The sequence below is a fragment of the Physcomitrium patens genome, chromosome 18 (assembly GCF_059467195.1).
Source record: "Physcomitrium patens ecotype Gransden chromosome 18, ASM5946719v1, whole genome shotgun sequence".
In the NCBI taxonomy this organism is placed as follows: Eukaryota; Viridiplantae; Streptophyta; class Bryopsida; order Funariales; family Funariaceae; genus Physcomitrium; species Physcomitrium patens.
In genome coordinates this window covers 9737335-9761627 of record NC_143427.1, presented here as the reverse complement: position 1 = coordinate 9761627, position 24293 = coordinate 9737335, and the positions used below count along the sequence as shown (strand labels likewise).

At 36.8% G+C, this 24293-nt stretch overlaps 3 protein-coding genes and 2 long non-coding RNA genes across 6 annotated transcripts; 1 reads left to right on the top strand and 4 right to left on the bottom strand.

Moving 5' to 3' along the window:
* Positions 1-5972: 5972 nt before the first annotated feature.
* On the bottom strand, positions 5973-7013 carry LOC149987455 (uncharacterized). Its single transcript, XR_016498225.1, has 2 exons — positions 6871-7013; positions 5973-6689 (listed from the first exon to the last, which is right to left on the bottom strand). It is a non-coding gene; the product is annotated as an uncharacterized LOC149987455 (long non-coding RNA).
* LOC112295500 (uncharacterized) lies at positions 6565-8280 on the top strand. Its single transcript, XM_024547199.3, has 2 exons — positions 6565-7086; positions 7209-8280. The coding sequence occupies exons 1-2, from the start codon at positions 6565-6567 to the stop codon at positions 7959-7961; spliced, it is 1275 nt and encodes a 424-aa protein (XP_024402967.1). The 3' UTR covers positions 7962-8280.
* Positions 7866-8373, bottom strand: LOC149987454 (uncharacterized). Its single transcript, XR_016498224.1, has 2 exons — positions 8233-8373; positions 7866-8049 (listed from the first exon to the last, which is right to left on the bottom strand). It is a non-coding gene; the product is annotated as an uncharacterized LOC149987454 (long non-coding RNA).
* Positions 8374-8812: 439 nt separating this feature from the next.
* On the bottom strand, positions 8813-10646 carry LOC112295499 (putative sodium/metabolite cotransporter BASS1, chloroplastic). The gene is made up of 2 exons (XM_024547198.3): positions 9132-10646; positions 8813-8956 (listed from the first exon to the last, which is right to left on the bottom strand). Exon 1 carries the CDS (start codon positions 10644-10646, stop codon positions 9171-9173), a length of 1476 nt encoding a protein of 491 aa, XP_024402966.1. The 3' UTR covers positions 8813-8956; positions 9132-9170.
* A 10466-nt stretch (positions 10647-21112) lies between these two features.
* Positions 21113-22554, bottom strand: LOC112295149 (uncharacterized). 2 transcript variants are annotated; one of them, XM_073540648.2, is made up of 2 exons: positions 22159-22554; positions 21113-22021 (listed from the first exon to the last, which is right to left on the bottom strand). In XM_073540648.2, the coding sequence occupies exon 2, from the start codon at positions 21988-21990 to the stop codon at positions 21670-21672; it is 321 nt and encodes a 106-aa protein (XP_073396749.1). In that variant the 5' UTR covers positions 21991-22021; positions 22159-22554; the 3' UTR covers positions 21113-21669. The 2 variants fall into 2 exon arrangements, with proteins under 2 accessions (XP_073396749.1, XP_073396750.1); XM_073540649.2 differs by having other exon boundaries at positions 22356-22551.
* Positions 22555-24293: the final 1739 nt, after the last annotated feature.

Here is a 24293-nt window from a genome sequence, read left to right as displayed (position 1 = left end):
AATTTTATTTGTGTAAATTGGTGAGAAAGAAAGCAAGATAAAACCATAAAACAAATCATGTCTAAGTTAGGATTCTAATTATAATCCGTGCTAGATGTTTATTTTGATTTTATTTCGAAACTTATTTACAAATAACTACAAATATTATTGCTATCTTTATTGTGTACAATTTGAAGTTGGATTTTGAGATTTTTGTAAACAAAAAAATAATATAAAATAATATAAAATATTGGATGTTAATGGGATATTTGAGTTATTTAACTGTAATATGCACTTATAAGAATGCATGCACTTCTATACACAATGTGTTAACACAAATAATGGCACTTGAATGCTTTTATCTGTACCATATTCTTTATTCTTTTTTAATTCCACACATTAATAATAATGAATATTTTTAAAATCCAATACAAAAAAACAAGCAGTAATAATAAAAATAGTTGAAATATGATTATTTAAATTGAGATACGTTTATAAAAATAGATACCATTATTACTTACTCACAACCTCTTCCAGAATCATAAGTAGAATTTGAAGAAACTCGGTATTTTCAAATAAGTAGAAATTCTTTCATGAAAATATCGATCTTCCTGTTAAAAAAAAAAATACGTGAAAAAATCATACAGTTGAAAATCATTATCAAGTGTGTGTTTCAGGATGGAAAAAAAGCATCGGCTTCAGGGCCAGTTACTATCTCATCGTTGTGATGAGGAACGCCATGTCGCAGCTCACGAAGCTTGAAATTGCAGGCCGTTGGGAAGAGAAGAAGATTGCACTCTACTTGCTCACGGGATCACAAAATGGGGATTCAGGGCCATCATCAGAACTGATCGCTGCACCGGAGTGTGGAAAGAACCTGCATTGAAGAAGCGGAAGATCTGCGGCACCACCAGGTTCGAAGCCAACGCGATCCGGTGTAAAGGTTGCCGCTGTTGAAATGAAGCTCAGTGATCTCGCTGCTAAAGATGCGTTTGATGGTTCCTTTCCGACTGGGAGCAAGGAGCCGCAAGTCCACGGAGTCGGTTCCGATGGATTGCCGCCCGAAATATCTTGCTATGGTTCCATAAGTGTACTCCTCGATGTTATTGAAGTGGGTATTCCGTCCAGCTGCCACTTCCTGAACATGTCGTGATCTGGAGCTGGTGAGGCAATCTCTTTAGCAACTATGCGTTCAGTTTTTGGCAGCACGAGGTATTGGTGAAGCCACTCTTCTGCCATGGTCAAAGTTGGCTCCTCCCACCGCGGGATAGCAGCTGTCATTTGCTCGCACAAATCCTCGTTAAGTCGTTCCCACTATCCTGAATTCTTCGTCAGTTTTGTTTTTGATTGATTTTTGGAGCTAATTCATGAGCAAAATCCTGTGCAGATTGTCCAGCATGTTGTCACTAACATATGGATGCTTTCTTCCAAATTCCAAGGAGAAGCCGCAAACAGTGTTCTCGTGAAATGCCTCCGAACCTGCTTTTGTACAAATATTTGCAGTTGAATGTATCTGAGAGTTAGATCACAGCATACAAGAACGCTTAATTTGCGCGCTAGTCTTGTTGTACAGGTAACGTACTGCTGGCGACTCTGATGGATTCATATTGACTCTTCTGCACACAGCAAGCAAGGCGCAGAAGAAATTGATGAATCTCGGTTGGCTATCACCTGGGAAAACTTCGCAAATCCAACTGGGGCTTAAAATGCAAAACGAGGCCACTTTGTTTCATACTGTACCTGGATGCAATTGAGGAAAGCCCGGGGATTATGTCTGTTTTTTTCCATCTGCTATTCAGGGATTATTTGAGCTTATTTGTGTGGTAACAAGTTGAACCCGTGTCGTTGTCACGGATTTCCAGCAAGTTCATTTTGTCAATATTAAGAACTCAGCTTCTTAAGCATTTCACCTTGCACATGTAAAACAATCCAATCTGCTTTATTTATTTGTACACATATTGTCAATAAATAAAATTTTATTATTGATGATCTAAAAAAATGTTAATTAATAAACTTATATCCACTTTTGTCATAATGTTATCTTGGGTGTTATTGTTGTTGTAATTAGAGACAATAAGGGAAAATAGACAAATTATATTTAAAATATTTAGGTAAATGAGAAATAAAGTCATGGTGTAGCAAATGCAAGCTTAAGAAATGGACAATGCACTAATAAATCAATTAATCAACACAGTACTAATTATTTTAATATTATAATAAGAAAATTTATAATGTTGATTTTATGATAATTAATATATGATATAAAATAATTTTTAAAATATAATAGGTAGCTAGAAATTGAATAAATTATCATCTATTTTAATATATATATATATATATATATATATATATAGCTCTTTATAAAAATGTGTATTGATTTTGATTTTATTTATAACATAGTATCCTTTGATATTATTATAGTTGAAAAATTTTACTTGATTTTATCAATCACCTAATGTAATTAAAATAATTTATCTTGAAATTAAAAATTAAAATAAAATAAAAATAAAATAAATCAATATCAATTCATTTTATAAAATTTATTCAAATTGCATTTTTTTTCTTGTAATACAATTGTAAAGATTTTTTTAATTATAGAATATTATAATAATTAAGCTAATCTTATGTTGGAAATATAATGAAAAAAGAAAAAATAATTTAAATTCAACATGATTCAAAATCAATAATTCTTATATAACTTTCTATTTATTGTGCTAAAAAAATAATTACAAACTTGATATCATGATTGCCATAAATTTTTAGTGAATTGTGGAATAATTTACATATGAAGTTTTTTTTGCACAAACATAACAACTTGTTAAACTACTACTTGTGTTTCATCTCTAAACCAAGGCCTCCTTGCACACTATTCTTTTTCCTTGCCTTATTTTATTCTAGTTCATACCATCTGCTTGGCAATATCATCCTCTATGTCAACATAGCCCCAATGCCAACTCACCTCGAACAAGTAATCTCCAACCTTAATAACTCACAATACTAACAACCTCATTGGATCAAGTGCCAAATCTCCAAAAACCCATTTATAAACTCATAAAACTTGTAGTGAGATCATGTGCACATTCCCAATCCTTGACAAAACTGAAGTGCACAATCAAACAGAAGCAAAATATATGTACCAAATCCCACCATATCTATACAGCCAAATTATTCTTGACATGGCACCCAAGTCTTTTATCAAGTTTTTAATTTTCAGATTATGCTTGTTGTATTATAGATGAGAAAGAAAACACATGTTTGAGTAGGTCACAACCCTTGTGATAAAAGAGCTTGTGAAAGAGGCTTAAAGAGTTGTAGAGACTCTAGAAGTAGTAGCTTTGCATCTAGTGGTTTTTGGGCTTCATCTTCTCCTAGCAGATGTCTCTACTTCAATATGCTTCATGTGTCTTAAGAATAGTTGTACAATGGAAAGTAGTAAGTAGCTTACAGTGTTTTACATGGAGCCAACAGTGTTAAAGTGAGTATAGTAGACAACAATACCACAAAAGTTAAATTCAAAGCTGCGTAGTAATTGCATATCAATAAAAATTATTGGCTTTTTATTCACCTGCAATCTTATTTCTTCTAGATACTAGAAAAAACAAATATTCAATATAACTGCTGCATTGTGAATAGAAATAATGCATTTGTGATTAAAAAAAACTTGACATTGAATTCCTCAAATTAAATTTTTTTACAAATTTATAAAAAACCAAAAAATATTTTTTATAATTTTTTCAAAAAAAATAAGTAAAATATACAATGAAATACTAGTTTTTTATAAATTTGTAAAACATTTATACTATAATAATGGATTTCAAAAACTATTATTATGGTTTTTAAAATTTCTAACATGAAATGTAATATATATATATATATATATATATATATATATATATAATATGAAATACCTTCCAAGAAAATTTACAAGATAATTGATTTCATCAAATAATTGAAGCATGGGTTCTTACAACGGCATGGTGAATATCCAAAAACTCTTGAGAATCTAGCTAAGGAAAATAGGTACACTTCAAAATCACATATTTCAGGATCACTTGTGCTGAACCTCTTAATATTCCAAAAGTTTGTGAGCACCAGATGTAGCTGCATGCCAGATGAAGCCATAGCTTGATGTTGGGACTTTGCTTCACTATGTGCTACAAGATCCATATTGAAATGTTTCAAGCTAGAAATATAAAACAAATAGGATATATAGAAAGACATCAAGGTGAAAAAATTTGAAATTGACATGAACAAAACTCTTGCCTAGCAATACTAGGAGCAAAATCCCCTTCATCTCTTACATTGCAAGCATCAATATTATATTTTACTTTAATCACAACCTGCAAAACAAAAGATATCAACTTTAGATTGCTATCCATAGCATAGGATGTATGCAAAGTACATTAAAAAAGCCATCGCATTCATATGAAAAGCCATCACAAAGAAACTATGTGGATCATGTGAATCCATTGACTTGAGTCACATTGAATGCTCAGAGGCACTTCTAGATGATCAAGTTGCGGGCAGTATATATTTCATTCAAATGAAGATCATCATTATGTTCAACATGCAAGTCTCTTCTTGAACAAAAAAAAAATATATATGAAAAACATGTATTCTTTCTCTAAGGATTGTATTGATTTATGTACTCCATTTTAACACACCATAACAGAGAATGCCAACATCTAGCATGTAAAAAACTTCATTAGACTAAAACCCACCATTGAGGTCAAAAGGGAAGTGAGAGACTTTTAAAGGAAGAAGAATATGCTTGCAACTACAACCAAAACATCACTTGCTAATTCTTCAAGTATTTGTTCTCATTATCTTTATAAATAATATGCTGACAATGATCTCAATCCATTCATGCATAATAGTTTGAAGACAATTCATTACATTATAACTGAATCCTTAACAATGGATCAGGTCGCAACACATCTAAACCAAATATAACCTCAAAACTTGCATGTTGAACAATCCATATATCTCATAGCTCAATTAATCTCATATCAAATTGCTATGTTAATCTCAATCAAAGTAGTTGTTAATCTTAGTTTTGGTTCATTTTTTATAATGATTTTTGAAGAAAACAATGAGACATGTAGCCAACAAAAATATTGAGTTTAGATTTCTACCCACATTGTTGATTGGGAACCATGGTTTTGATTACAACATTAAGTTTTTTGATGAAAACCAAGAGGGGTACATGCTGTGAATGAGAGTCACCACTTGTCTCCTTGAGCAATCTTAACATATATAGATCACCAGACTTTCCTGAATCACATATTTGCATTATAAGCCCTGGGATTAGCTCATACGTTATTTATGGCGTTACACTTGCCATTGTCGTCTTCGGGGCAGCATATGCAATATTTCTAGGTGTCCAGACACCTTCTACTGTTTACATTAAAGAAGCTTAAGAAAATCTAAAGCACTTATTTAAAATGTATGTAAATGAAGGAATTCTGACGTGTGCCACTATTTCTTGTCTCCCTGTGTGTTATAAATATGGAGATAGTTTCCGAGGATCTAGAGCGGAACAGTTGCGAGAGCCAGTTTAAGTAGAGATTAGTACAGGTGGTTTCAATTGGTATTTACAGACGTGGAGGTCGATGATCTCTGAATTCCACAAGGTTCGATCCAAGGCTCCAAAGAGTGCGACGGCATTAGGAGAAAGCAGTACTAGAGAACCATGTTATCGACTACCAAACGCCTAAGTTTTTTATTTATTCTTTTTTCGGAGGATTTCGCGCTGGTAGTGGGACTGCAGGCACCCCGTACAACATAGCATCATGGCTCCTGGGCTTCAGGGTTCATTAAACTGGGACCCATGGAACAGATGCTGAATTGATCCCTGAACGTAATGAGCTATTCCGTGATGGAGTTAGAGTGGTGTGTAGGACAACAGCCACATCGAAGTGATCATTAAGTAACCGGATTCTGGACGCAGCAAACAATTGTGGATTTCGTCATAAAAAAGGAACAAGCTCATGCGCTGTAAAGAGGGGAATCCCAAAGCTGTCACAATCAGTCGATGCCCCCTTCTGGTTTCTTCACATATTATACTCTGGACAATCTTGAGTAAGTGCCGCAGTTTAGGGTACATGAAAAGAAGAAATTGTACCGAAATGTTTCTACAATCTATCGTTTCGCCACATGAGGCTCCGCACTAGGATAGGCATCCAGAATCGCAAATTCATCCTTCAAGAGTTCGAAACGTCTTCAATCTAGCTTGTTCTGCACTTTTCATGCTCCACAAGTTAACTTGTCCTTGTCTCCCCGGAAGATTTGAAGAAGACGCTTGAAGGTCATTGCTCAAATCTAACTCATCTTTCGTGATCTTTCCAGCCATGGTGTGCGGTTGCCCACAGCGCTTCTCAAGCTTTGTGTTGCACACGGCTCATACTGCTCTTTCCCAGCTAATTGGCCTAAAAGCTACAGCACTAGAACTCGTCTTTAAGTGGGTGGTTAAGCTCAAACACAGACAGAAGAGCCGCATAACCTTCAACATCTTGAGGGATAATCCTCACAATAGCCCAGCAATTTGAGGTAGAATCTCACGGAATTACGCCCTTATTTGATTTCATGGAGGTCTCTGAAAGTTCGCAGTATCCCAAGCTCACAGTGAAGCCCACCGAAGTCTCACTGAATCTTCACGAGCTATCATCTCTTTCAGCGGAGCCTCCTCTCCCACCCACAGTTCGTTATTACTACAGCAACGTGGTAGCCAAGAATGTCAGCTACATCTATCGAGTCGTGGAGGAAGGTAACAAGCTTGTCTGCTACCCCGAGGCTAGAGGGTGGCCACGGATTACGTTCGCCAGTGCTGAGGAGCTAGACAAGAATTTCAACCTTTTGGTGGACCAACACATTGTGAGTGAGGAGACTCACCTGCGAGGTCAGCCAGGGCAGGTGCGGTTCCCGAACTTGGAGGAGTTGCGGCTGAATTGGCAAGTGGGATCCAATGTGCAGTTTCGTCATTGCGATGTGAGGACTGCGGGAAAAGTGGTCGGGAGATTCGTCTGGAGGACACCCTGCCAGAAGAGGAATCTGCGCTTCGTGCTCCTGCTCCAAATGCTAACAAACGAACTCATTTTGAGCAGTCAGGTAATACCATCTCCTTCACCAAGCGTCAGAATCTAATTTTTTTAGAATCTTTGGCTCTCGTTATGCGATGTTGATTTGGCCATTGATTACAACGTTTATTGAGTCCGTTTTCCTTGACTCAGGTGACGGAATTGGAAGAATCGGATCAATCGGTGAACAAGGAGGAGGTGTACATCCATGGCATTAGCCTAATCAGCGTGGTTGCAACCCTGATCGCGAACGTGGCCTACCTGGCGAGCCTAAGCCCTATCCGCGGCATCGACGAGAGCAGGCAAGGCATCGCCGTAGCGTCATATATTTCACTCCCCAAAGTTTTCCTCTTCTTCAACGCCTTCGCCTTCTACGCCTCCGTTTTGGCGGTGGTTCTCATGACGGCGTTCATCCCCGTATATGGCACGGCAGGCGAATGGGGCGCCATCTTCCTCTCGGGATCCGTCCCTGTGGTGTTGAGCTTGGTGGCGTTCTACGTCGCTTACATCGTGAGTGCATGGGCGGTTCTGGACTCGTGGAGGACCTCACTTGGAATCACGGTGGTGGGGATCTTGATGGTGGTGTATGTGCGCTTCTGGGCGATCGAGCTCATGCACGGGAACGTGGATAGGAATCTGGAGATCGCGGCGAGATCCAACCCCTGGGACTGGTATTACAGCCGCCTAAGATCAGGTAGTGAGATAATCCAAGAGGCCCCCGTTCAGCAATCGTTGTCGGCGTCGAAGCGGTTCTCGAAAGCATTGTCCCGTGTGCCCACTAAGATCCGGGAATTTTTGCTGAGTCCCACCATCTGGCAATTGTCGGTGCTGGGCACGGTCCCGGAGAGCCAGAAGTCGCGCAAGAAAAGAAAATTTCTGTTTGAGCATCTGGAGAAGTCGCACTGAGATGGATGGATATGAGCTTGGACCATCATTCATTCATATGCTTCGCAGGCATGGTTTAAGTTCACGCTGAAAGTCACCACCGTCGTACCTAATTTCCCCGACGTGACTAACAAGATGTGTTATTGAAACTATTTGAGGAGCATTGAATTTACAATCTTTCGCAATAGGGTTTACAATCTTTTACAATCTTTGTCACTGATAACCCTTTTCCAAGTTGCACTGGGTACAAACTCCACGCAATGGAGACAAGTATCGGTCAGTGGTTATGCACCTGTGTTGAATAGAGATTGGTGGTTGCACTTCTCCAGTTGAGCGTCTCCATACATTTTTCTGTCTCAAGTGTATGAAACATCGCATTTGAGGTTTCATTCCAGTGTACGCTATTCATGTCTCCATGATTATGACTATCTTCATATACTCAATCCTCAGTGATGCTTATTAAGGGACTTTCGATCAAGATGCGCTACAAGTTTCCTTCGTAACGCTCTGCGTTTCAAAATTGCCAGATATCGCAGAACATTGCTGTCCTTCGTTTTTGAGCACACTGCGTGGGCTTTATAGTATATTGAAGAAATCTATGCACAAACCCAAGTTCAACGAGCCAAGAACGGTGATTAAACACAGTCAATGCACTAAACTGATAATGCTTAAGGATTAAGTAAGCTTGAGGACTTTTATAAGATCTCTATGAAATCAACCGCACGCGATTGAAAAATAAGCAATAAGCTCCCAAAAATGTATGTGGGAATTCATGATAGAGTAGATCAGTGCAGCAACAAATCCAGATATACAGTCCAAAAATGATCCACTGATCCAAATCGCCGCAGTAAGACAATCATAAAACTTTAAAGTTCTTTTTTTTTTTTTTTTTTTTTTTTTTTTTTTCCAACGACAAATCACACTGTGTTCTTTCTGTGTTATAGATGGTTTGCATTAGAACTTGCCTCGCCGGCTGATCATTCACATTGAGTGAACAGCAAAGGTTGTAAAGCATCCTGCGCACACCCAACCACAGCTATCAATGCTCCGGTACTCAAGAGGGAACAAACATTAACTCAAATTCCTAGAAAAAAAAAATGTTATAGCAGGTAGGGATGCTCTCAGAATCCTTACATGTAATGGACTGAGTACTCCCTTCGATCCTCAAGCGCTAGGGTGCCATAAACTTGCCTGAAGTTACGACATGGAAATAATTCGAAAACCAGTATTCTAGGATAAAGTGGCGTTGCCAGTGGTTTGGTGGTTCGCACGACGAGATCGCCAGAACCTAGCAAGAGCACTGCCCAAGATTGAATGACATACGCTCGAGACAGCGCACGGGACTGCCGTTAGCGGACTCGCAAAGTGTTTACTCGCAAGGACGACACCGAGGACAGAATTCTGCATGCCCACTTCGATGGACACTGTACGGGATGTAGATTCTTCAAATCCTAGAACACGTGATAGGACATAACCGAAGAAGAAGCCAGCCACATGTAGAGCTAACACCGCAATAAGGACCTGGCCACCTGACTGCCGAATAGTAGATGCGCTGTGGGAGATGGCTCCCGCGCAGATTGCAGCTACGGTCACCACAGCCACAGAGGGAGCCAAGGGGCTAACTCTACGGACCAGGCCTGGCAAGAAATGCGCTAATAAAACACCCACTGTCACGGGCAACAGGACTACTTGCAACGTTGAGGAGAAAAGGGACGCCGCATCCACGGAAACATACTGCCCAACCAATTTCGACGTGAGCATGGGCGTCAGTATGACCGCCAAAAAGGTACTGGCCGCCGTCATGAGCACAGACAGAGCTACATTGCCCCGCGCGAGGTACGTGACCACATTGCTCGCGGTGCCACCAGGACAGCATGACACCAAGATGAGGCCTGCGGCATAATTTGCTGGCAAATTGAGCAGCCTGCTTACTAACGCTCCTGCGGTTGGCATCACGGTGTACTGGAGGAGCACACCCGCGACAAGCTCCTTGGGCATTGCGAGGGCGCCCTTGAGATCATCCAGCGACATGGTCATGCCCATTCCTAGCATGGTGATGCTGAGCCCTATGATTTGTACCTGCCCCTGGATCCAAGTAAACGCAGCGGGCTTCACCAACCCCGCAACGCAGGCTGCTGCTACCCATATCGGGAACCCCGACGAGAGCGCCTCCCCGAAAGCTTCGATGCTTGTCGCTAGCAATTCACTCGGTTTGCCATCTCCTTCTCCTTCTCCTTCCCCACCTTCACTCTCAATGCCTCCTTGCATCGCACAGCGCACCACTTCTCTCCGGACATGTTTCAACGTCCTCCGCAAATCCCCATTCTGCATCACCGATGCTTTCAATCCCCCATTCCCTAAAACCACAAACCCACCTGCATCCTGAAAGCTCCACTCCCGTAAACCCTGATCTCCGGAAACCTCCAAACGCCGGCGATTCGAAGGTACACATTTGGAGGAGCTACAGGAGGGAAATCCAGATCGCAGCCTCAACGCCATCTCCATCTCTACAGCTCTCAAAACAAACCCTGAAACTACAGATTCATGCAAAGCAACAAACCCTAACCCATGAAGTGCTTCTATCTCAGAGCTCACAACATCAGAGGGTTGGCCATGAGGCCCGTTCCCGTGAACGCAGAGCGGATCCAGTGAGATACGACAATATTTGGGAGAAAAATCACGAGTTGATTGGAACCGGTGTTTCATTCATCCACGCATCCATCCGTTCGTCTGTTTCGTCGTTCATTCTTTCTTTCTGTTTTTTCTTTCTTTCTTTGTGCATGTTTAACATGACAAAACGTACTCAACATTTGATATTAGTTTAACTGAGCATGTGTTCCAGATTACGACATAAAAAAGAAATACTAATCACTTACTAACATTTTTTTTTTTTTCACCACATGCGCTATGAAAGATTGATAATTAGAAATAATTCATGTTGTCAAAATAAATCAATTAAAATAGAAAAAGAATATATATACATATATATGGTACTATTAATGTCATCACAATTTTTGCTATAACCACAACTTGTCAACCACTTGACATATTTTTTTATTTTTTTCTTATTACTATATTTATGTTTCAATTAAATGGTTGAGAAGGCATTCTATATATATATATATATATATATATTAATTTGAAATATATTAAATAAAAATAGCATATGGTGGATGGAGAGTTTTGGTGGCAGTAGCAAAACATTTTGTGGCATTAATTTTACCCCATATATATATATATATATATATATATTCATAATCATATGTTAATTAGAGTGAAGAGAAAAATATATATATTAACAACAGTTAATGAAAACACAACAAAACTTAGTTTAAAATATGCAATTCAAACATCAAACATAGAAGATTCTATTTTGATATTATAAAAATTATTTGAATTTGAATTTTTATTATATAAATTAAATTTTATTATTAAAATAATAAATATAAAATAATAAACTAAAAAGTAAATTTAAATCTATATATTTTTTACCAAAACATAAATAAAATCACGCAAAAGAAAAATATAAGTGACTTGTTAAAACATGTGATGACCAATCATCTCAAGACACAATAGATTGAATAATTTGTGTTAAATATGTTGCAATCTTTATGTTAAAATAAATTATATATATAGATAATCCTATACAAACTATATTTTATGTTTTAGATAAATAATTGGTAATATTATAAAACCATCTTACTTTACTATATTGATTTATTTTTATAAATAGGATGTTTCTAAAGCATTGATAAAAGATACAAATACAACAAGAATTCTTGGTCTTTCTTTTGGTATGTTAAGAGTTTTGTTTTATAGATTATTCTTTTGGATATTTTTGATAAGGTATACATAAAAAAGTTGTGGCTCAATTCTGTGAACATTGTACTTGTAGGCAATACTAAAACCTATATTTCACGGATTCTTTATTTAATCAAATATATCATTTTATATTTTTTGCCTATCTTTAGTCTCTGAAAGTTATATAATTATGGAATATGTGATCTAAGATCTTTTATTTAACTATCATAAAGGATATTTTAAACACTTACAAAACATATGTTTTTTAATTAACAAGCTATCTTGCTTTGAGACTTCTTTTTTTCTAAGTGACAAGTGTAAGCAAAGCTTCTTCTACTTGTTTTTACTTTAGTTAGACTTAAATGTTGAAAAAATAAAATAAAGTATAGTAAAATCTAAATTATGATTAATTAATCTATTCTTTAACTTCTAGTTCTTTTCTTATTCTTTGATAAGTTTGATCTCTAAAAAAAACAGTCTAATAGAACTTGACTTATTAACAAAGTCTATTAAAAAACCTCTTATATTGAAAAATATACTATATTTTGACAAATAATACTATTATTATTATAACTTTAAGATAATAAAACTTTTTATATATATAAGACATCTTAAGGACTTAGTACACAAGTTGATAATTAAATCATGTCAAATATTCCTTAATTTTGTATAGATAAATGCATTGTTTCTCACATAGAAACTATCTAATATTGCCAATAGCTAATCACCATTATGTTCTCAAAAAAATAAAAATAAAATAAAATAAAAATTATATATATAGATACCATATAAGTTAAGCTTTACTTTTGATAAGCTTCAAGTATTGGCATTATTACATATTAAGTTTTGTTTTTTTTTAATAATTAAAAGGTTTGTCACTTGAATATTCTAATATATTTTAATTTCTACCTATTATCTATTGAATCTCTATTGGTAAAAATCATGTCTAATATTTTCACAACTATTTTCTTTCTTGATCCTTTTAAGACAAATATTTGCCATTCCTGAATAACCTTATAGAATGTTCTTTTAGTAATTCGAAATGTTTAATTATCCACACAAAATCCAATACTTTTTCTAGGGTTCTAATTAAAAGTTAGAAAAGAATGAAAAACTCTCTTGCTCTACTACCACTAAAATTCCTTACGTATCCTTCTAATAGTAACTTTGTATTCAGATGTGTGTACTTTAGACACACATGTATTCTTTTGCTTGGTTTCTAAGATTGATTGTTTGATTTACTTATATCTCTTCTTACTTTCTCAATGCAAATTGCCATTTTAGTCCTGACCTCATCCTATCGTTATTTATTTGTTTAAATTTATATATATTTTAAAAATATAAACTGAATATATATATTTTTCAAATTACAGTATTTACTACTGGAAAAAAAATTAAAAATAAAATAAAATCCTGTAAGGCTATTTCTTTTAAACCTGGATATTCAGTAATATTAGTATTATATAATAAAACTATGCATTATCATGATTGAAATAATATTTATATATATATATATATATATATAAAGAAAATGAATGCCATTGTGCCACCTCGAAATCCCCACCCAGCACGCTTGCCGCACTTCGATTCTACACACCGATGTGGACGAAAAAGACGTCGTGCCAACCTCTCGCTCACGGTGGCGAGAATTCTTCCTTCTCCACAGATCGAAGCGCGGATTTGCCAGTGTCTGAATTACGGACACGGCTCCGATGTACTTGCAGTACGCTGCACACATTCGAGTATACGAAACAGGCGCGTGGTTCTAAACCATGACTACAAGACCCTTGCGTCCAGCATCAAACCAGAGTCATGTTCCGAGCGAGCAGATGCAGCATTTTGAATGGATGGAGAGTTGTGGCTTCACGACATTAAATTCGTGAGACCGACCGGACGGTCCTTGCCATGTGTGTTCGTGGGAAAGCAGCCTCAAGTTCTGCAACTTCATGTTGTTTTGTTTTGTTTTGTTTTTTTTTAGCAACCCGCGTGGACTCTGAAGGTCATGAACGCGTTCGCGTGATTGGGGTCCGCGTGTTGGTAAACAAAATGATTCCATGTCAGTTCTGCCATTGTCGGTAATCCTGTCAAGTGTGTGGGCTGCGTTGTCGGTAGGGTTTTCGCAATCATTGATTTGTACATCGAAAGTAGCGAAAACTCATGATTCTGTACATTTATTTTCATTTTGTTTTGAATATCACTATTGAATAGAGTAAAATGTTTGGGTAGTTGAATATGAAAAGATTGGCTTTTGAATTGTTGCTTTTAGGTACTAAGAATAGAGGGTGAGAGGTCGCAACCTAGAAAGCTTGTGATTGCTAGAAATCAAAAGTCCTTATTTGGTTTATTTTATATTATATATTTAGGAAAACAGCAAATCAGTTACTAGTAGAAATGATGAGATAGGATGTTCTTTTCTCTAGAAGAAACAAATACTGTTGCCCCTTGGAACTTGGCATAAACTCATCTTGAAATTTTTGTAGAAGCATTTTGCTAGAAATATATATATATATATATATATATGTTATAATTGTTAGAATTGAGATATAAGTTGGTATATATTAACCTTATTATAGAAAATAATTATTCCCATATTATGACCTCCATTTATTTTAAACTATCATCAAAGGTTGGGGTTTTCAAATTAGCAATTTTTTACCAAGCAAGTGACTTTATTAAGACTTTTACATCATAACCTTTTAAATTAGGCTTCTAAGGACAAAAACCCATTGAGATTTAAATAACATAAGATAATTTTCAAGATTTAGAATCAATAAAGTTTGAATTTAATGACTTTGATTTACATTTGTTGCTACAAAATTATCAAAATTTTGATAACTTATCTTTTGAATCATTTTTTTAAAAATAAAAATAAAAACATACTAATACAAGTGCACTAGTAATACTACACAAATGTATTACTCTACATGCTGATTTGTATGTTCTTTTAAAACATGAGCTTCAATTTTCTGGTTTTATTGTGATGATATGTCTCCAATAGTAATAGCAACGTTTTTATCTATTTCCATTTTTTTTTAATTTCCAAATTTTAAATAACTTATTCAAATTCCTGACTAAGCCATTCAAAATTTGATTTACCAATTTAAATTTAATTCTTAGAATAGAATATTCAAGGTATTTGTGTGATGGTTTTGGTCCAAAAGATGCAGTAGTTGTGTTTTGGCATAATTAATTAATAACTTTGAAACTATTTTCAAATGTTTTTATTCACTGACGACACTTTGCCAGACATGGATAGTTTTAAAACAATTGATGAAAATTAGATGCTTTTCAAATATTAAATCTTGTATAGCAGGAAAGGAACATAAATTGCTTATTATATAACATGAAGCTCTGAAGTTTCATCTACAGAGAAGACAGAAAATAAATAAGTAAATATTATTTCTCGTTAAAGGTGCATTGTAAAAATTAAAGTTGAGGTATAATTTTATTTTTCTTCCGTTACCATGAAAATGATCTAAATGTACTCATAATAATAATAATAATAATGAAGTTTTGAAAACTGTGTCTGTCAATACCTTGAGGAATTTAGTAATTGTCAAGGTATACGTAGGTCATGGAAAAATGCTTTGAACCAGAATCACTTGTTGAGAAGACCAATAAACTAAAAAGTTCTTACATTGTATTTTTTTTAATGAGATTATGATTTTAGGTTTTTACAGTAATCACTACACTCCAGGATGAAAATTGTGACTGTGTGGTATCTAAAATACATAAACACATGAAATACCATGTTAAATTATAAATTTTAAACATGCTCAACAACAACAAAAAAATCATGGAATTGTCTTCGAAGTAGCCTTACAGTGAAGCTTGTTTTAATTTTTGGAAATAATTTCAAGCTTTTGAAAATTAAATTTTAGTGGAAGGATTAATTAAGTTTTAAAATATGCACATGTATGTTTTTTACTCTTCTTTACTCACTAGTCTTGTGGTACCAATTGGTACTTTGTAAAATCCATACTTGTCAATGGTCACTTTCATAGCCTTACATCATTTGTCTATCTGTTTATATCTATTTCATTTATGTTACTTCCAAATATTATTCTTATACAGATTGAACATTCATGTCTTTGTCTACATCAATAGATTTTAAACACTTTTATATGATTTGATATTATAAAATGATTTTACTTTTTCAAATAGTGTTTTTTTAAGCACAATCTCTCTTGTTAGTGTTGCATTTCTTTGTTACAAACATGCAATACATATTGTGTTTTTTAAGGCAACAATGACAAAAGCATGTGGTAGTAACATTCTGTCTATGGCCTGCCACTTCATACTCACATCTTCTTTTCTTGCAGCTCAATAAATTTTCTACACCTCTAATTTTCTTGGATAAAATTAGCATCAACATTAATAAATCTGAGGAGGCATGAAGATTCCATTTCATTCTCAAGACAGATTCATGACAAGATTCCGTATCTATATATATATATATATATATATACACACACACACATGCTTCTATGCATAATATGTTAGGATGTGATACCATTTTTGGCTTGAACTGAATTGATTTTCAAATTATGTTTATTCTTTTGCACCCACTTGCTCCAACTTAGGTGTGGATTGTGCCAACAATAAATAATCAAACAACTTGCTTGAAACTTACTGAAATTAGGGAACTCACTGAAAATAGGGTATTTACTGAAAACACTCATAAATTTGTGTGCACATGTGTGTTTGCTATTGTGTCAAAAAACACCCCCATCACCAAGCTCCCCTCTGCCTTCTTTGATGAAGTCTATGAAGAATTCACAATGCTATTAGTTAGCTGAAGGAAACAAAAAACCAAAAGAACAAATCCTTTGTGGGAATCAATGCCACAATTTAACATCAATTTTTTTTCATTTCTTTGAGAAGACTTCATTCTGCTGACAATACATGCAACAACTGCACAGATAGGGTTTTTGTTTTTTGTTTTTTTTGTAAGTTTGCATTGGTTGGTGCATGTCTGGGAATGGGCAGGCAGTGTGGACTTGACCATTCTATTCCCATATTCTGAATGTTATAAAAGAGGTGCTAATCCAACAGTAGTGTGAGGGAATGTGTGCTTTGCAGGAAGAATGCTGTGGGGCAAAGGATATGCTGCAGATTTTGGGGGCTTTACATCTAATCGTGGTGAGAGATAGAGCGCAGAGTGGGATGTGCAATGCCAAGTCACTGAGTGATGACTTCACTAGTTGGGAGTCAAGATGGGATAAGTCATGGATTTCTAAGACCATGGTTGGACAAATGGCAACTGTGCATGTTAATGTATAGGGCCACTTCACACTACAATCAATCACCACTCAATCAAAAATCCATAGCAGCATGATTGACAGAGAGAGGGAAAAGAAAAATTGAATGTTTGACCTTTACACTTGAGACAAAACAATTGGTAGATGTTTTCATCATAAGTGTCAACAAGGCAACACTTTTTGATAGTTTTGGTCCCAAGGAGTTATTTGCTTGACAAGAAATTGGGCCTTACAAAAGTTGAAACTCAATTCTTAATCAAATAAAGAAGGCAAAAATAAAATAAAATAAAAAAATTGTACTATATTTTAATAAACTTCTATGTTGACTTATTGCCCGATACCAAATGGTGTTATCCAAAATTTGATCAACCAAACAGCCATAAAGTGAAGTGTAGTAAACAGTCATATTCATACACCTACATCAAGGTCCATTTGATTCCAGTTGTCGGTGTGCTGAGTTTCTGTTTGTTTGTACTGTTTTGTTAGTTAGTTTGATAGGAAGTTGTTGTTTTTCTTTTTTGTTTTTTTCTTTGCACTTGGGCTTCCATGTGGATCTCTCCTTATAAAAGTTTTATACTTTGGGTTAACTTGGCTTGCTGATTTCATGGCACATCTCTGAGTTCCCTCCAATCCCTAAGTTTGAACCATGTGCCTGATTTTACCAATTCTTCCAGCTGGCCAGCTCAGAAGGTGGTGTTATCTGGTAAAGGTTTGATTTTGTTTTCTTTGTCTGATTTGTTTCAAGTGATTTTTGGTGAAAGGAGGAAGAATATTAAATATATATTTTTGAATACTCATCTATTGTAATATATTCTGAAAAAATAAGTTAAATTAAGCTGTGCATGCCTCTTTCAAGCCCAAATAGTTTTGTCCTGAAAACTATGTCATTCTTTTGTATCCACAGGGCTCAAATAGATGCATATAAGATGACATGCCAAGCTGCTTTTGACAAAATTAAAGACCTGGAAGATACTTTTATCTAGAATGGTATATTCGAAATCTGTATTTTGCCATGAGCCATTCACAATTTGATGAAACTATAATTAGTAAACTTAAACTTATAATTTAAGTTTACTACCATCATCTACATTATGATTTTTTTATTTTTATTTATTTTTATTTTTGTTAAGAATAGAGGCTGATTATCAACTTGGTTAAATACATGAGGTGGTGAAGGGGCTTAAGGTAATGGCCTACTCAGACTGTGAAACATACTTAACATTGGTTGGAATCAAGTGAACTCATCAGATTTTTAGACACACTGTTTGGATAATATCTATTGCTTTATAATTGATGATTTTTTCATGAACCAAGTTTTTGCTTAAAAATAAAAATTCCGTTTATAGTACACAATCTCCTTCTATTTTCTTTGCAAACTAATCACAGCCAATTATGTATTCCTTGCTTGCTTGGTCTACTTCATAGTATCATAGACAAGATATGTGAAAACCCTTTAGAAAAATCAAATTTTAATACATAAATGTGTTTTTAGATGAGAAGAGAATCACAACATGAGCTGTAATAGGATAGGTTACCATTCATTTTCACAAAGAATTTTGATAGATTCATCATCACCAACCCCTAAAATAACCACAAACAGCTTCAATTAAATGGTAGATATTGAAATTTCTATTTTTAAAAAAAGTTATATTCCCAATTTATCCTCAAATATAACCCAACCATGTTTCAGTTTCAAGGAAAAGGTCCATTTCAACAACATCCCTTCATCCAAAGTTTTCTATTTTAGAACCCATCTTCATGTAGCCCAGTGCATGCAGAGAGACTTCATTGCCACAGTGGAGCTCAAATCATAAACCTGGGATTTCTTGTCTCTTAATTGGGATGTGTGTAGTAGAAAGCTCTCCACAACCCAGTAAATTGGAGTTTTGAAATTTAAGTTCAGGAAGCCTTCACAGATTTGGAAACAATTTCAAAGAAGATCACATGGTCAAGTATTGCAGGAGAATGGTTTTTGACAACATGTGAACAACCCAACACTAAGATCTAAAGACAAGAGATTGAGTTTAGAAGAAAGTGGAAGAGGAAAGAAAAAAAAAAAATGGTTTGTCATCACTATTTATGGAAAGCTTGTTGAAAAAAATAAAAAATAAAACTAAAAACTGAAAATAAAAATCTCAAAAAAATTACAGGTACCTGGACTGGAGAGGATAAATTAAGAATCAAAGTGCAAGAATGTCAATCAGATGGAACTATTCGCCTTCTTAAAAGGTCAGCATCTCCTTGTCCATTCATGAAGCAAAACCTCTTGCCTTGCACCAGTTACCACCAATTATCAAATTAGGAAGAGGCTGCCCCTTCATGTTCCATAAAAAGATAAAAAAGAAGCCATCACACAGGTACCAGATTTTAAAATATTATCTGATCATCACAATCCCAAGCACAGAGGAAGCAATCTTTGTCCACTGAATGTGAAAGCATCAATTGGAGAGCCCCATCAACACAATCATACCCCCCCCCCCCGACCAAAAAAACAGACAAGCTACTAAAGTCTCCTGTAATAGGCTTCCACAAATAGAAACGGCATGAAAATATTGTCACAAAAGCGTCCCCGTGAAGCCCATGATGTAGGATTCGACGTCACTTTGCAAGCCACGCCACCAAGCCACGTCATCCTCCCATGATGTAGGATTCGACGTCACTTTGCAAGCCACGCCACCAAGCCACGTCATCCTCCCATGGCCAGGTCAGCATGATGGGGCCAGGTCAGCAAATCACTTACCACGAGAATCTACAACGCTGGCTGAATTAGATAGCCTTTTTTGTGGCCCGCAGTGGATGCCACGCTTTGGATCGGTGACGTTGTAGCTTGTGGCGTGCATGATCGAATCGTCGCGCGGCACCGCCCCAGCCCAGCTCAACCTCACTTTTATATATTAACATCTCTCTACCGCCTAGGCGGGATTCCTGGTGCACGGACAATGGTCTTTTCCTTGTTACCCCTTTGCGGAGCTTGGCTGTCCCAGTTGGGAGCGCGCTTCAAATCGTTCCTTTTACGCTGCATGTCGTGTGTAGCGGGTTTTGTCACCACCATGCCAATCTTTCTAATTGGGAAGGATTGTGGTGAGGAATCAGTCGATGGAAGTGAGTAGGGGATGCCGAATCGCGGGGATCTTCAGTGGCAGTTAGATTCGAATGAATAGTAATGAATTTGATATAAAAAAAGAAGCGCAGGCTGGTTATTCCTCCGCGTTGCAACTTAGTCAAGGTAAATGACTTTTTTATTTTTGTTTTTGTTTTTATTTTATCCCTTCTGCCTCAGTTGGGTAACCCTTTGCAAGGTTCCATGAGTGGTGGTAATTTTGCAACTTGGGTACAATCTGCCACAGTATAGGGTAATTCCGGAACATGGTGGTGGACGAGAACAGGCTAGAGAATCCCTTTCAAGTGTTTAGTAATGGAAAGTATCGATCAGGGTGGTAGTGATGGTTGTCTGGGTATTATGTAGTTCCGGTGGACGATAGCCTGGGCTGCTCTGGTGATTAATCCTTCTACGTTCACAAGCAACTTGTTTCGAGCAATGCTGCTGCTGCTACCGATCTCTCTCTATTTCTCTATATATACATCACTGGTTGATATCTGTAGCACCGCTTGTTTCTGTTGCCTCACCTGCTAGAATCCAGGCAATGAAAGCCACTTTCAATATGCACAACGGACTGACAGCGGAGTCACTACCACCATCAATAAACATACCGATTTTTTCTATACGTTTTTATTTACATGTCAATATCAAAATTATCCCCTGGTGTTTTAGCGGCTCATTGATGGCTTCTGGGGGGTAACTTTTGTTTCCTTGCGGCAACAGCTGGAAGCACAACTTGACCAAATCCCGGTTGTGGGTGGTTTTGGATTGTTCATGTCAGAGATAGTACGAATAGGAGCCACGAGAATACCATTGCCGCTTTTTTCGAGTGCCCATGAGGGTATTGTCAAGTTGACTTCAGAAGCTGAGTTGCAGGTGTCATTGAGCTAAATTATACGTGTGGATGTTGTGTCTTGCATGGAATGTGCAATTAAGTCACAAATTCTTTTGTGCCACTTGAGCCCAAGGTAGCTGGAATACGCAAGTTGTGCCACTTTTGGTACCTAGAATTTCTTTGGGATCAAAACCAGCACATATACTTTCACACACAGAAGGCAAAGGTACAATTCTGACCAGCTTATGCAGGTACAGAGAATCAGCTAACACGTGAGGATAAGTAGGCTAGAATCCTCTGGGTCAAATCTGCTTGTCCACTATCTAGATGAGGATTTGGCTAGGAGTGTCGAAGGAAAAACTTGCGAGGCTAATGACTATCGGTACTACGTTAGCTCTTAAATTATACTTCCCGTCGCAGTAATCACTGAGCTACCACGACTTGGAGATTATTTACAATTCTACAGTAGCTCCTGAGAACAGCTTGTCATCAGAAAAAAAGATTCCAACATCAAAAAACACTCAAAACTATGAGAGTGTGCGGGAGAGAGAGAAGGGTTGGCTTTCGTGCTTCCACGAAATGCAGATTGGATGAGGGTTGCTGCATTCCACAACCGATGCGGCCACGAAACGAGACTTACAAACTCCGCATCCTTCAAACCAAAAATTCGGGCTTCTGTTGAGTTCAATTAGAACAGCAAAGCATGACTCCGAGTGAGTAAGACTCCTGCACTCACATATCTCTCGCCATTTGATCCTCACCATTATCAAAGAGATTAGCGCCAGGGATAGGGGGGAGCATCTGAAGGAACTGTGGATCCTGTATGTCATTTTCCAAGCCGGCCAAGACAGGATCCTCTGGAATGGCAGGCCACACATGGTCGCGTCGGTAAATTCGATTGTGGGCATCCTGCGGGCGCCAAGCAAAAGCTGCGTTCATGGCTCTATCTCTGGCTCTACGAGCGTCCACACCCGCAACTGTGAAGCGCAAAGTCGCATGCAAGACTTGAAGGGACCTTCGCCAATGGTGCCTAGCGCCGCTCGAATTCGACATTGCTGGAGCTTACAGGTCCAGCTCTGATCACCTGTTCCAACACGTCACACAGTTTTTCAGAAGAACTCCTTCAACTTGACTCAGTGACTGCTTTGAATTACACGCTCTCAACACTACAAAACTCTCCCATGACTCAAACATCTTCAGGTTACTAGTTCCACCGATTACCAACAACGCCACGAAACGTAAACACCTTGTCAAGAGTCAAGACAACCATTTGCATTCTAACTGCTTCTCATTCCATATTTGTAGCAACCCAAGGGAAACCAGCCACATCAATCCACCCAAACTAAGCAGTCTCTGACTCTCTACGCTAAAGGACACAGTACTTGGAAGGAATTGCAGAAAAGTTCGGTACGCTTAACTAGACGAACGTCAGAAGAGGATATTATGAAAACTGGGTAGTGTCAGTTGGAGCTACTGCGAGAGTACTGGTCAAGAGGAGACGAAGGTGGATTGCTTCCAAACGGGCAGGCAGGCAGTACCCCAGCAAATGAAACACCGTATTGAGGTGGTTCATTCAGGAAGCGGGAGAAGCGATTCCCTTGAAATAACAGCTTTCATATGGAATCTATCAGCTGGGGTGAGATGACTGATTGTACGGAGATGCTCATCCACCGTGTTCAGGTACTTGACGCCGTGTTCTTTCACGCGCCGTTTTGAACGGCGTCCACTTTCGTCGTAGACAAAAGCGAGTGAAAACAGTGGTTACAATAATATATGAATACAAAAAATAGGATAGTCGAGTTGAGAGTGCCCGATGTTGTATTCTCCAGGTCATGCTTCAGACCAGGCTCGGAGATTCTTCATTCTATCCCCTTGATCAACTCTGATCATGCTGACCGGTAGGTTCAGAATGATGTTTAGTGGTTCGGCAATGTGCAGTCTTGTGGGTTCCAAAAGCAGCTAGGGAAGTGCTTCTTGGTATCCATTGGTGTAGAAGTTATATTTCATTTTCCGAGTTTGTTTTGCACAAATTCATAACCTACCCCTCGAATTGTCTCATGCCTTGGGCGACGTTGCGCCGTTCACATTCTTCACATTCTTCACTGTAGCTAGTTCTCCAATTCCATATGGACCTAAATAATGGATGTAAATAGATCATTTTCAATATTTATTTTTTCTCATGTCTTCCTTTCAAATATGCATATTTTGAACAGGTGTCACATCAAATCATCATGGATTTTATTCTGTGTGGCTCTCTGCAGTAGATGTGACGATAGGTGAACAATATGCATTTATATATATATATATATATATATGAAAATAGAAAATCTATATGTAGCATCAAAAAATCCCATTGGTTGTAACAATAGGTGGCATCGATTGGCTGTTGACGTATACTGTGTATGTCTGTTTGTTTGTTTTGTTTTTTTAAATTGCAGTAAGGAGCACTAATTGGCAGCTAAGATATATTGTGTGTTTTTTATTTTTAATGGCAATGAGAGGCATTGATTGGCTGCCGAGCTACATTATATGTGTGTGTGTGTGTGTGTGTTGTTGTTTTTTTATTTTTTGATTGGCTGCCAAAATGACAATTGTGATGAAAGCAAATTAAGTTGCAATAAAGAATTCTTTACAAATGTGACAAATGCAATAAAGGCAAATCAAGTTACAATAAAGAGCTCTTTGAAGATGTGACAATGAACACCATTCATATAAAAAAAATTGACTTTGAGCATCTGTATGTCATGTCAAAAAATCCCATTGGCTAGAATAGTGAAGGATACTGATTGGCTGCTATGTTTTTTTATTTTTTATTTTTTATAATAATTATAATAAGGGAGACATTGAATTGTGAAAAAGAGTCCTTTGCAGAAGTAAATACTACTTTTATACCACTTATATAAAAAGATCAACTTCAAGTGTCTATGTGTAGAGTCAAAATATTCCATTGGCTGGAGCAATAAGAGGCATTGAAATCATGTGTATGGTTATGTTTGTGTGTAGTTACACAAACATAATTATTTTGTATGTAGTTATAGCAAGGTCTTTATACAATATGGGTGCTAACATATATAATATGCTACACATGATTTGCAACACACCATTGATTGGATGTGAGAATTGGCTCCATTTCACTATCAATTTGGTAATTTAAATGTGAATTGCACCTTCTTGAAAACAACAATACCTGATGAAGTCCTAGGGTCATGCATAATAACACAAATTCTTGGGTTTGAATTTGGATTTGCTTTCACGTTGTTAATCATGCACTGCAAATATTTGCATTCACTTTAATGTCTACATCCATAGTTATATAATTGTTGCTTTTAAACACCATGCTTTTTATTCATGTGCAT